The following is a 12000-nucleotide window of genomic DNA, read 5'->3' on the forward strand; positions in this document are numbered from 1 at the left end:
CAGAATTCACTTTTTGAATATTTAGAAAATTTGTAAAAAACTACAAAGGTAAAGCTGAAGGTCTGCTGGTAAAATTTTGATACCAATAATGAACCACTGTGTATGTGGATTTGGTACATGTTATGTTTAAGTCAAATCACTCTTATTGGTGTGATGCAGAAATTTGGAGAAAGAATGTCAGTTTAAGTGGTGTCTTAAAATACTTTTAATGTTCCGAATAGGGTGTTAATAAAGCTAAATTAAATATAAGATGTAAAAATAAACTATCAAATCATTTTTCAAAAAATATCAATGTTAAACAATTGCTGTTTATTTATGCAGCATTATTTGAAAATGCTTTGCATATCTACAAAACAGAAATAAAGGAACAAAATAAATTTGCTGATATTCAATACCAAGATGGAATTTTTGAAGAATGAGTTTGGTAATTTTTTTAAAAAAGATAAATATTGTAATTTTGCAAAAGTAAAAGTTCAATAAAAGCTATGGAAAAAAAAAATTATTAGTTGTGTAATGAGGGCAATTACATACTGTTACAAATTAGTAATGTTGTTTACTAGTGCAGTTAGTCCCACTGTAAGACAGTTTTACAAATAGCTTTAATCTATGTCGGATCAATGAGCTCTCCTTTGGTGATAGGTTCATTAGGATGCAAGTTAGTGATCCTTCAAGAAGCCTCTGTCCCCTGCTTTAGAAACTATAAAAAGCAAATTGACAGAGTTGCAAGCAGTTGTTCAGTCTACTCAATAATGAGTTAGCCATATAATTTTGACTGAGTCAAAAGTGAATCCGCAGTTGAATTCATCTCAAGCAAGTAGACAGTGGAGAAAAGCAGATGATTGAGAGATGTTAATAGTCATGCAAAGTCTTTCTTCTGTGCACTTAGTGTTATTGCAGTTGCCCAATAGAATTGTTATTGAGTCTGATGGATTATTTCATTGTACATTCATTACAATAGACCTATAGATTTTAAATTCCCCCCCCCATAATGGTATTGTAACAGCAATTGTATTGATTCAACTTGAAATTTCCCAAGTCAAATAATGAGAGTTTTTATTTACATCATTAGTTAAAGTATTTTTAAAAGGGTGTATTGCTTGGTAAATATTATAGTCAATAATAAACAAAAAAAAATAATATGGTAGGAATTGAATTTTATTTTTAAATAAATAATCTTATAAATAGTTGTAGAAGCTTTCTACAAAACAGCTAATGCCAACTGTAGAGAAAAACTATACATACATTGAAGCCATTAGCTATAGCAATATTAAATGCAACACATATTTTTAAAAATTCAATAAACTTATACAAGAGTTTTTAACCAAGAATACATCTTCTCCAACATCAAACATTCAATAGTAAATTTATACATGAATAACAATTCTTATTTACAGAATTACCTAGCAACATCATTATAAAAATCAGAATCTTTCTTTTTTGAGCCTTCCCCAAAGCATGAATTAGTATTGTCGTTTTTTATTTTATTTAGCATACTAGAAAAAAGGGCAGATTTCCACTCTTCTTCAGGTACTGAAGTTGCCCATTGTGGTAAATTGGATTTCGGTAATGTGATGCTTTTCATTACAGATTTAATAGTTTCAATATGATCTAAAAAAGCAAATGAAAACTACTGTCAAGAATATTGATTAAAAGATGTTGAAATAATTTCTTACCTTTGTATATATGATCAAATCACTGGCAAGCAGAAGTTAAAGGATATTTGAACCTCTAGACCGAAATATTATAACAATGTTTTATCCTTGATTTATTAATCATTATATTATTTTTTTAAATTTGCTGTTAATTTTAAGAACAGTGATGTATTCAAAAAATGTAATCTTGTCAGATTGCATGCAAATATAAATAAAGAAACTGAAGCAATAAAAAGTATTATAAATTATAAACAAAGGAATTTTTTAAATTTATTAAAAGTAGAATATAATGGTTTTTGTGCAGTAATATATTTAAAAGACATTCAGAAAATATGATTTTTAATTAAAATTTTGAAAAAAAAAATTCAACATCTACTAGCCAAGAACTACATGTCAAAATTGATAGCTTAAATCAATATTCTGTCTTATAACTTAAAAAGCATAATAAACTCATTTAAAATATTTCACAAAGCAGATTATAGACCTAAAGCAACCAAAATTAGCAGGCAGTTACTAGTTGGGTGGTAAATGCTCAGTTAAATTGCTAAAAAATTACAATTATCTAAACTTTTAAAAGTATTTTTAAGTACATTTCATGCACAAATTTTTCATCTGCTTTTATTATTGAATGTATACTCTTGCACATTAGAATGCTATTATTAAACACACTTTTTTCCCCCCTTAACTAAGAACAAATTTTAAAAATAAAGATATACAAAGCAAGCCTAAAATCTAAACAGATTAAAAGCTATATTCCTTTTAAGTTAATTTTTCTATATTACTTATCCATGCCATTTTTAATTTTTAGTATACCAAAGAATTATATAAATTAAAAATTAATTTTCATTTTATTCATTCCTAAACTACATAATGTTAATGTTTGATCAAAAATAAAAATATAATCATAGTAAAATATGCATTATTTCATTGTTGATATTCTGTTTTGAAATTTGGAAAAAATAAACATACATTTTAATAATAAAAAAATATAATGAAGTTATTTCTTCCTCATCTTTATTACCAGCTCTATCCATGCATTTTACCTATCCCAACATCATCTAAGCCAGAACATTCTAAATTACAACTACAATATTACTTATAAACGAATAAAAGTTATGGAAAAAGTATGTGTAATCAGCTTTCAATGAAATGAAATAAGTTGCTTTCAAAACTTTTATATAGATAAATTAAATTTCATGATTTCGATATTGAATTGTATATAAATAATACCAATTTTGTTTTTAAAGCAAAGAAAAATATGTAAAAACATGCTATAAGAAAACTTCCAATATTATAACTAACTTTTCACCAAGACATTCAACAGAATTATGTAAATCAAATTTACCTTCATCCATTTTTAAATCCTTCTTCAAGTCACCTTTTGAATCTGAAACCATTACTTCATCAGATGGAGCCTAATAAATAAAAAAAAAAGCAAACATTAAACTCAAGTGCTAGTTATTTGTTACAATAGATAATCTTTTTAATGTATTTACATAGGTTAAGACCTAGGAATATGTAAAAAAATGTTTTTGTGTTTATCCTTTTTATAGACAATTATACAGGATGTGGCAAAAAAACTTGGACAAAGTTACTACATCATAGAGTAGAAGTTAATTAATTTCATTTTTATTTTTGTTCATTTCATTTTGTCTACCACTTTATAAAAAACTATAACATATTTTATAATGTATCTTTTAGTTTACATATAGTTTTTTGGAATTTTTACAAAGTCAAGCAAAAGATCTGCGATTTCTGTTTAAGCAAGAAAAACGAGTCGTTCGTTTGCTAAATGTGCCAAACACTGTCTGATATAATCTGTCATTTCAAAGAGGTTGACAATGATGGTCCACATCCAGGAAGTGCACAAAAACGTTCGGTGAACACTTCCAATAATCGTAAGGTCATCAAAAAGAGAGTTCAATAAAATCCATAGTTTCCCATGGGAAAGATCGTTAGTGATATGGAAATTAGTGACCGATTAATGCGACAAATGGCAAAAACAGAGCTTGAATTGAAACTTACAAGTTCCAAAAAGTTCAGCTTCTGACTGAAGAAAAACTCATGCAGCTCCAAAGATACCTGAAAACTTTTGAGAAGGTCTGCAAGTCAGTATTGAGGGAGATTACTTTTCACTAATGAGAAGTTTTTTACCCTCCAAAAGCTCATAACTCCTAAAACTATAGGAACTAGTCACTCCAAGCAGTTCAACAATTGGTGAACATTGCAAAAATCCAAAGTCGATGATGGTCTGGGGCAGAATTTGGGCAAGAGGCAAAACATCTCTGATTTTTGTGGATGAGGGCATTAAAATAAATCAAAAATTGTACCAGTGGGACATTCTAGAAGCTGTTGTATTTCCGTGGGCCAAAATGTACTTCAGCAATGTAAAGTGGGAGTTTCAACAAACCTTCTCATCAGCTCAAAAGGCTAAAAAAGCAGAAGAGTAGTGCAAGGCACATTTTCTGGATCTGATATCATCTGGAGAATGGGCACAATACTCGCCGAATCTCAATCTCATGATTACAGTGTATGGTCCATTTTGGAGTCTAGGGCTTGTACTGAACAACATAAAAGTTTGGACACTATGAAGCAATGGCTTCGGCTGGAATGGGCTAGATTAAAGGTAGAAGACTTGCGGCCCTTTGCTGAAAATTTCAATAAGTGTTTGCACCTCTGCCTCTCTGCAAAAGGCGACAACTTTTAATCAAATTAAATTTATTTATTAGTAGATGTCTATTCTTCTTATTATTTATTATATTTTGTTTTTTATTTTTAATCAAGTTATATTAAATATAGTTTGTCCGAGTTTTCTGCCGCACCCTGTACAACTTTAGAAAATGGAGATATTGACCAGAAGAAACTATCATTTAATTAATTAGTTGGTTATATAAATGCCCCAATGTTGAAGCAATATAAAGATACCTTATCCTTTTGAAACATGATCAAATAATGAGAATATATAGCTGGCATCACCAATCCAAATTTCATACCGCATCAACATGATGCTATACAACTCTTAATGTCACATGTGCAGTTTCACATAAATGGCAGACCTTTTACAGAATCAGAACACAATCTAAAAACTAAAAACTTGCAACTAGAAAATTGTGTGCCCATTTATCTAAGATTCACAGATGAAAGTATATTCATTACTTTAGATACAGATTATCTACTTCCTGTAGTCTGTTGATAAACAAATATACTCAATAATAGCTAACATTATAATAAACGAATAGTTATTTCATCATACTTAGAAAAATTAACCTTTTAATAATCAAAGATGCTATCATTTGTCACTGCATTATGTTTATTTGTTCCTAGATGGCAACACGATTCGAAAACCAATAAAAATCATTAAGAATTTCTAAAGTATTTTTTTAATCAATGTTAATTTTTTAACAAATCAAAAATAATTTTGACTGAGAAAAGTTAATTGTTATGTTATTTCTCAATGATTTTATATCAGAAAATAGAAAGTAATTAGAAGTAATTTTTTGGATTTTAACCATTTTAATCTTTTGTATATTTAGATGGAATTCTGAATATGATAAACCATTAATTAGTAGTATTCTAACTAATAATATTTATACATAACTAACCAATGTATGTAACATTTCCCTCTATTTTCACAACACAGCAAGTTTTGTATTTAGTTGTTTTAATATAACAAAAGAATATTTTAAGCAAAAATTTCTTACTGACAGATTCCATCCAAAATTGGATATTGATCTACAATTTTCTGAACATTCCACTTAACTCTATTATATATATATATATATATATATATATATATATATATATATATATATATATATATATATATATATATATATATATATATATTGCAATCACCTTGGTGATATTTCTTGTTTGCTTTGAGATAAAATCGAGTGACCATAAATATCAACAACTACCTTTTCATGTTCATAGACAGAAGAAAAAATAATCTTTTACAAAAATATCTTTAAAAAAAAAACTAATGGAAATCTAAAACATGGAAACTAATGGAAATCAAAATCTAGAGATTGAATCTTTTTTGACAGTTACAATACTTTCTCTCTTTAAAAGATATTTTCTTTCTTGCATAAGAAAATTATAAAGAAATTTCCCTCTTTCGGAAACTTATAAATCGGTTCCCATCTGAAACTAACTATGGGAACTACATTATTTCTCTTTTCATGTACATGGAGATGCTTCTGTTTTGGTTGGAACAAAAAAAATTTCTCTGTTAAGTTCAATAATTTAAGATACTTTTTATTATACAATGACAGAAATGAATATATATATATACTTTAATAAGCAAGCTGCAAATGAACATTGCTTCATTTATTAACATGAGCCATTTTTGGTGATTTGCTAGTTCAAAGAATTTCAACATGGAAAGATTTAAAATAAAATCTTTATGCATAGTTTAATCTTAACAGACCCCTTAAGGAGACTATTAAGGGATCTTTAAATTTTGAATTCTGACAGACATTAGCTTTCATAATTTTAGAAGTTTCATGCCTATTTCATTCATTACATTTGCATTTTCCAATTCTTTTTATCTGTAATCTCATCTAAAATTTAAGTTTTAATTTGCTAGAGGAAATGATAAAACTTTAACTATTCCAATAACTTGCTTACAAATTCAAAACATGCTCTTGATATATAAAAGTATAATAACTAAATCATGAGAGTTCTTTATATAATATTAAATATGCTTCACAATTTTTTGTAATACCTTAGAGATAATTTTAGTTTGATGAGTTGATAAAAAATATATTACTATACTAAATTAATAAAATTTACTACAATAAAAAAAGCAAGTTTCAAGCACTGCTGCATAAAAAATGGTAACATTTTTATGCAGCAATGATATTGTAGAAAAAAATAATAATGTTTTGAAAAGTGCAAAATATAAAAAATGTCGAACTTTTCTTATTTTCAGAACTAAATCTTAGCTAAAATTACAACAAAACTTATTAAAAGCAGGGCATAACATTATGGGTCTACAAATATTATTTTTATTATTTTGAGCAAAATTAATTTTTTGGACATGTAAAAGTAGTAGATTTTAATGAAAATCATGCATGACATTCTGATATATCAAATGTATCCAAAGAGTTAAAACCATGCTTTAAAAAGAAATCTACTGAATACACTAATAAAACCTAAATGTAAATTATAAATCTGGAATAAAATTCTTGCCATAACAAAGAAAATTATTTGACTCCTTATTAAAAAAAAAGTTTTGCATCAAAATAGGCTTTAAAATATTTTTCCATTCATTAAAATTGAAGAAAAACTGGATATCATAGAAATTATAATTTTCTAACTTCTTAGATGGCACAAAAACCACTTTTGTCTTATACTATTTTCTGAAGTTATCAAGAAAAAACATTAAAATCTTGCTCACTTTTTAATTAATTAATTTTTTAATATCATTCCCATCTTACAAAGTATGTTTGAACTGAATTTTAGTTTTATTGGTAACGATTTGTTTTGCAAAATATACACAACCTCTTTGGTAAATAGAAGAGATTTATGCATAAACTTTTATATTATGTATTCCTACTACTTTTTTGGTATATAATTTATTATATTTAAAACATATAATCTTATTAGAGCTTCATAAACTTATATTATTATCTTTAACTTAAAGAAAATAGAATTCAACAAATTATAAGACAATGAAAACAGATGCTAACTGACAAGTTACATAATATGTTATTTGTGTTGTTAAAGCAATCAATCAATAATTTATCTTAAAACTAAACACTTTTTGTAATTTAACAATGGTAATATAATATTACATATACTTACAGGTAACAGCAAGGAAGAACTCGGTAAACTGACACCACAGGCCATCATTTCTTCATCTGGTAAAAAATTGCTATCCTATACAGAAACAAACAACATTACATTCCAATTTAAAATAATAAAAAATAAAACTGAATTATAAAGCAAAAGTTGAAAATAAGGGAATTGATTAAGTATTAAAAGTTAAATAATATTTTTTTATGAGAAATATTCTTCTTCTTCTTCTTCTTCTTTTTTTTTTTTTTTTTTTTTTTTTTTTTTTTTGATAAATTTTATTTCTATGCAATGTTGTTTCCATAAAGTTTAATTGTATAGCTACTCAAGGATGCATCTTATTACACACATGATAAATATACGATAATTTTTTCTTGCTCACATTTTGAGAATTATTAAACAATAAATATACGGTGGTTAAACTGAATGCTATTTAAAGAAATTCTGACTGCAAAAATAGAACAAAATGAAGAGTGGCTTAAAACTTTTTCTTCTAAACAAGCTGATATTTAAAAAAAAAAAAAAAAAAAAAAAAAAGATAAAAATTTTACACTACATAAAATTTGATAATTAAAGAGATAGTAAGAAAACTATCTGCTTTATATTTTTAAAAAGCGTAACTATAAAGCTAAAAATTGTGATATGAAATACACAAGGACAACTTTTCTACTGTAGTTTCTAATCCTACAATCACATCAAACAGTTTTCTACTGTTCAAACATTGGACGTCTGATTATCTTATGCAAAAACAAATCAAATAATCTACAACCAAAAAATCAAATACTCTTCAGAATTTCAATGCAAGCCGGAAATAACAAAAAAGAAAATTCTGATTTTTGCAGCTCAAATTATGCAAATTTGTAGCTAGGCCTTAGGCACAGGATCTCATCTCAGCTGGAAAAAACATACTTAGCATCTTTTGTTTCCAGAAAATTTGCACCAAAGCAGCTGCTCCCCCCCTCCCCCTTTCTTTCTACATTTTCAAAGTTTAAGTGGGAAAAAAAAAAAAGTAAGCAAACTTGAAAAGAAAAACTAATAATTTCTTTGACACTTTTATTATTATTTTTGCAAATGCTGGGAGACTGTTTATTGTTTTTTATTTTTAATATGATCTGCCTCTACCGAATTTTAACTTTTCTACTAAAAGTGTGGAAACAAATTTCAACTGAAAAAAATTATTCATAAAGTTGAACCTACCATAACTTACTAAGATCACACTGTATGCCAAAAATTTTTTCAGAATCAATTAAAACCTTTCCCCCCCCCCTTCTAAAACTCCAAAAACTTTGAGCTAAAGAAGGAAAAAATATCTTCTCTAAATTCTAAACGTTTGATGCTTCTTGTAATGGCAACCAGGCCACGCACTCTGTCAACCCCATCCTAGTTACATCACTTAGTCGAGTTCAAAGTAGTTTGATCTTTGATATAGGACTTTTCTGGAGCACAGTCTAAATGGGAATAATTACTCTATTCAGCTGAAGACTTGGCCTGGCCTGCAAACTTATGTATGTCTTCACTTTTACTCAAACTGCGCAAATACTTTGGTATCTTACTAATCAGTTTTCTGTTTTCTTCCCCTTCACTTAACTTATTTACACACATTATTTTTTTTTAAATTACTTCCCTGTAATATTTATGAAAAGAAAACATTTCTAATTTTACACCATAAACAATGAATAGTGCAATTCCAGTATATTTACATTGTATTCTGATGCAGAATGAGGGTTATTTTGTGATAGATTTTATAATTCTGAACTAAACTTAGTAGATAAGAGTGATATTTGAACTGGAAAATATCAAACTTCTATAACATACCAGCAGGGAGACATATGAATAATAGTATTAAATGAATGTGAAGTAATTAAAAGTAAACAATACATGTATATATATACATATATATGTGTATGTAACCATTATTTTGTTTGAACCAGAATGCAGTTTCAAAGACAGAAAGACTCACTGAAGTTTTAAAGTTCGCTTTAATCCATCTCAAGAAGGCATAATTTATTTACAAGAAGCGCGAACAAGGCATGTCCGCTCACAGCAACAGATTAGTCAAGAAGTAGCGTAAGAAGAGGGAGAAACAAATTATCCCTGTCTTATATATTGTGATGTTTTAATAAAGATTTCCATAGCATGTCAATTAAAAAGCAAGAGAAACACAGGGATCTTTTAGAAGAATTTGTCAAAGCGGTATATTGTCCCTTCTCTTGGAGTGTGGGGGACGTTTAGGCTTTTAGCCAATTCAGCAATTTTACAAAGCTTCTGTTCAATTAATTAGATAGAAAAAGTGGAATGGGATCAGGAAATAAGAGAATGAAATTACTATGGGCTAAATTAAGATAAAGCTTTGGAAATTAATTTAGATTAAATTAAGAGTTACAAATATCATTACATATATGAATATATACATACACATATATGTACATACATACACATGAATATATACTTCGTGCGAAGTGTGTGTATTTCGCGCTCCCAACGCATAGGGGTCCGAGGTTCGATTCTCGAGTTGGACAAGGTCAACTTAGCCTTTCATCCTTTCAGTGATTCGATAAACTGAAGCAAGTTTGGGAACTAAATACTAGGAGGCTGATCACCTAAACCTATATGCCACCTATAACCTATATGCCTTGCACCCCAGGGCTTTCGTTCAAGAAAACAGATATGGGCACTGAAGGCCTTGACCCACATGGACTGTCGTTTAGTATAAATATATATATACATTTCAAAGTGATTTCAGTGGTTGCACCAAGTAGGCATGTAGTTACTGTTTTGTAAGAAATAAATACTTTATATAATATATAATTTCGAAATCACAGAATTCGAAAATCAACAGAAAATCTTTGAAATTTTTACTTCGTCCATATCATCACTGTGATTGTCAAAACAGTTCTCAGGATCTTGTGAAAGTGGTTGGTAACCATCATGGTCTTCATCTTCGGAATAACTGTCTGAATCGCTTACGAAGTTTGCAGGAGATTCATTTGAATTATTCTCTGCGCTGTCAGTTGGAATTTCATTTGGAAATGGAATAATAGGTGCCATCTTAGATTTTATTGATAATTATTGATTAAATATCTAATAAATAATTTTTAAACTTGATATTCCTTATGAAGAAACAATCAAATCGAATAGAACATCACACACACCTCTTCACGAATATTTTGGTTTGTTTTTCTGTATAGTTACAAAATGTTGCCATTTAGCAAACGTAAAATGTTGCAGGAAAAATTTTTATCTTGCAATTGACTAGAGATGCATAATCCACAATTTTTTTTAATAACAAATAATTTTGCTATTATTATTTTTAAATATTTGTTCCAAAAATCTGTTATTTCACTCATATGATTAATTAAAAATTATTAATTAGTATTAAATATAAAATTTAATACTAATTAATTTATCTATTTAAGCTTACTTTTTAATTTGATTTTTTTCAAAAAATATTTATTTAATTTATTTATTGAAATAAAGCATTTTCTGAAAACTTGAATTTAAAAAAAAAGTCATTTCTTTAAAATCTTCACTTTAGTTCTATATTCTGCCAATAGATGGCGCCTGCGGAGTGAACAATCATAAAGTCATGTCACAAGCAAATAGAAATGATCTTTATGAGATAGCCTATTCTCAATTGTGAATATCAGAAAGTCAAGCAGAGCGGTTATCATTAAACGGAGCGGTGACTTCACACTTTCCTGTGATATGATTCAATGATATGATCATTCCAAGAATCACCTGTCCGTTCACTTTTCAACCCATTCACAGATTTCTGCTTTTTCCTTTATTCTCATTAAGGAGATGGAAGAATGCATACCCTGAGGAAACAAGAGAATAATGTTTTGTGTTTCTGGCTTTTTATTTCCTCCCCCGGGAGGGTCGGGGATCAGCCGATACCCTTCTTTTCTTTCAGAGATGTCGGCTGATGCCGCATAATGTCAGAAGGGGGGTGTTGTTCCTTTGCGGTTTTAGGTTGAAGGAAATTTCTTTTTATTCTTTAAGAGTGCCGTATACAGAGAAAGATACCCAATACAGAGAAAGATACCAAAGGGCCTCCTATCGATGAGGGGTATAAGGCGGGGAGCAAATTAACGAAAAAAGAGGCTTAAAAGGTTTGATTGACAAGCCGAATAACACCCCACAAAAAAAAGAAATCCTAGCCCCTAGAAGACGGAAGTGTGACATTCAGAAGGGAAACTGACCTACAAACTGTCCCACAATAAAAGTTTCCCTTACTCTTTGAGGAGGTATTTTGAAAACCGACACTGTCTTTGTACATCACGAGAGTGGTTGATGAACCACCTGTGCAAGTTGAGGTTCGAACTCGCAACGTCAGGATTCATAACCGAGTAACAAAGCCACTAGACAAAAGTACACACTCGTGCCCGGAAGTTGTTATTTGGCTTATGAATTTACCACCACACACCCAAACTTGTTTGGTAAATATACTCTTTGAATTAGATATTATAGATTTTCTCTCCTTGCACAGAAAATGTACTGAGGGCCGCGTGAATGTTAGAAAGACTCTTAGAACATAGAACTCATTCAT

The 12000-nt window shown here is 28.8% G+C and overlaps 1 protein-coding gene across 1 annotated transcript; it reads right to left on the reverse strand.

Annotated features, from left to right (window-relative positions):
* Positions 1-1134: 1134 nt before the first annotated feature.
* LOC129975833 (male-enhanced antigen 1-like) lies at positions 1135-10643 on the reverse strand. Its single transcript, XM_056089069.1, has 4 exons — positions 10311-10643; positions 7461-7535; positions 2998-3067; positions 1135-1608 (listed from the first exon to the last, which is right to left on the reverse strand). The coding sequence occupies exons 1-4, from the start codon at positions 10497-10499 to the stop codon at positions 1397-1399; spliced, it is 546 nt and encodes a 181-aa protein (XP_055945044.1). The 5' UTR covers positions 10500-10643; the 3' UTR covers positions 1135-1396.
* Between the last annotated feature and the right edge of the window lie 1357 nt (positions 10644-12000).

This window comes from Argiope bruennichi, chromosome 7 (assembly GCF_947563725.1).
Source record: "Argiope bruennichi chromosome 7, qqArgBrue1.1, whole genome shotgun sequence".
NCBI lineage: Eukaryota > Metazoa > Arthropoda > Arachnida > Araneae > Araneidae > Argiope > Argiope bruennichi.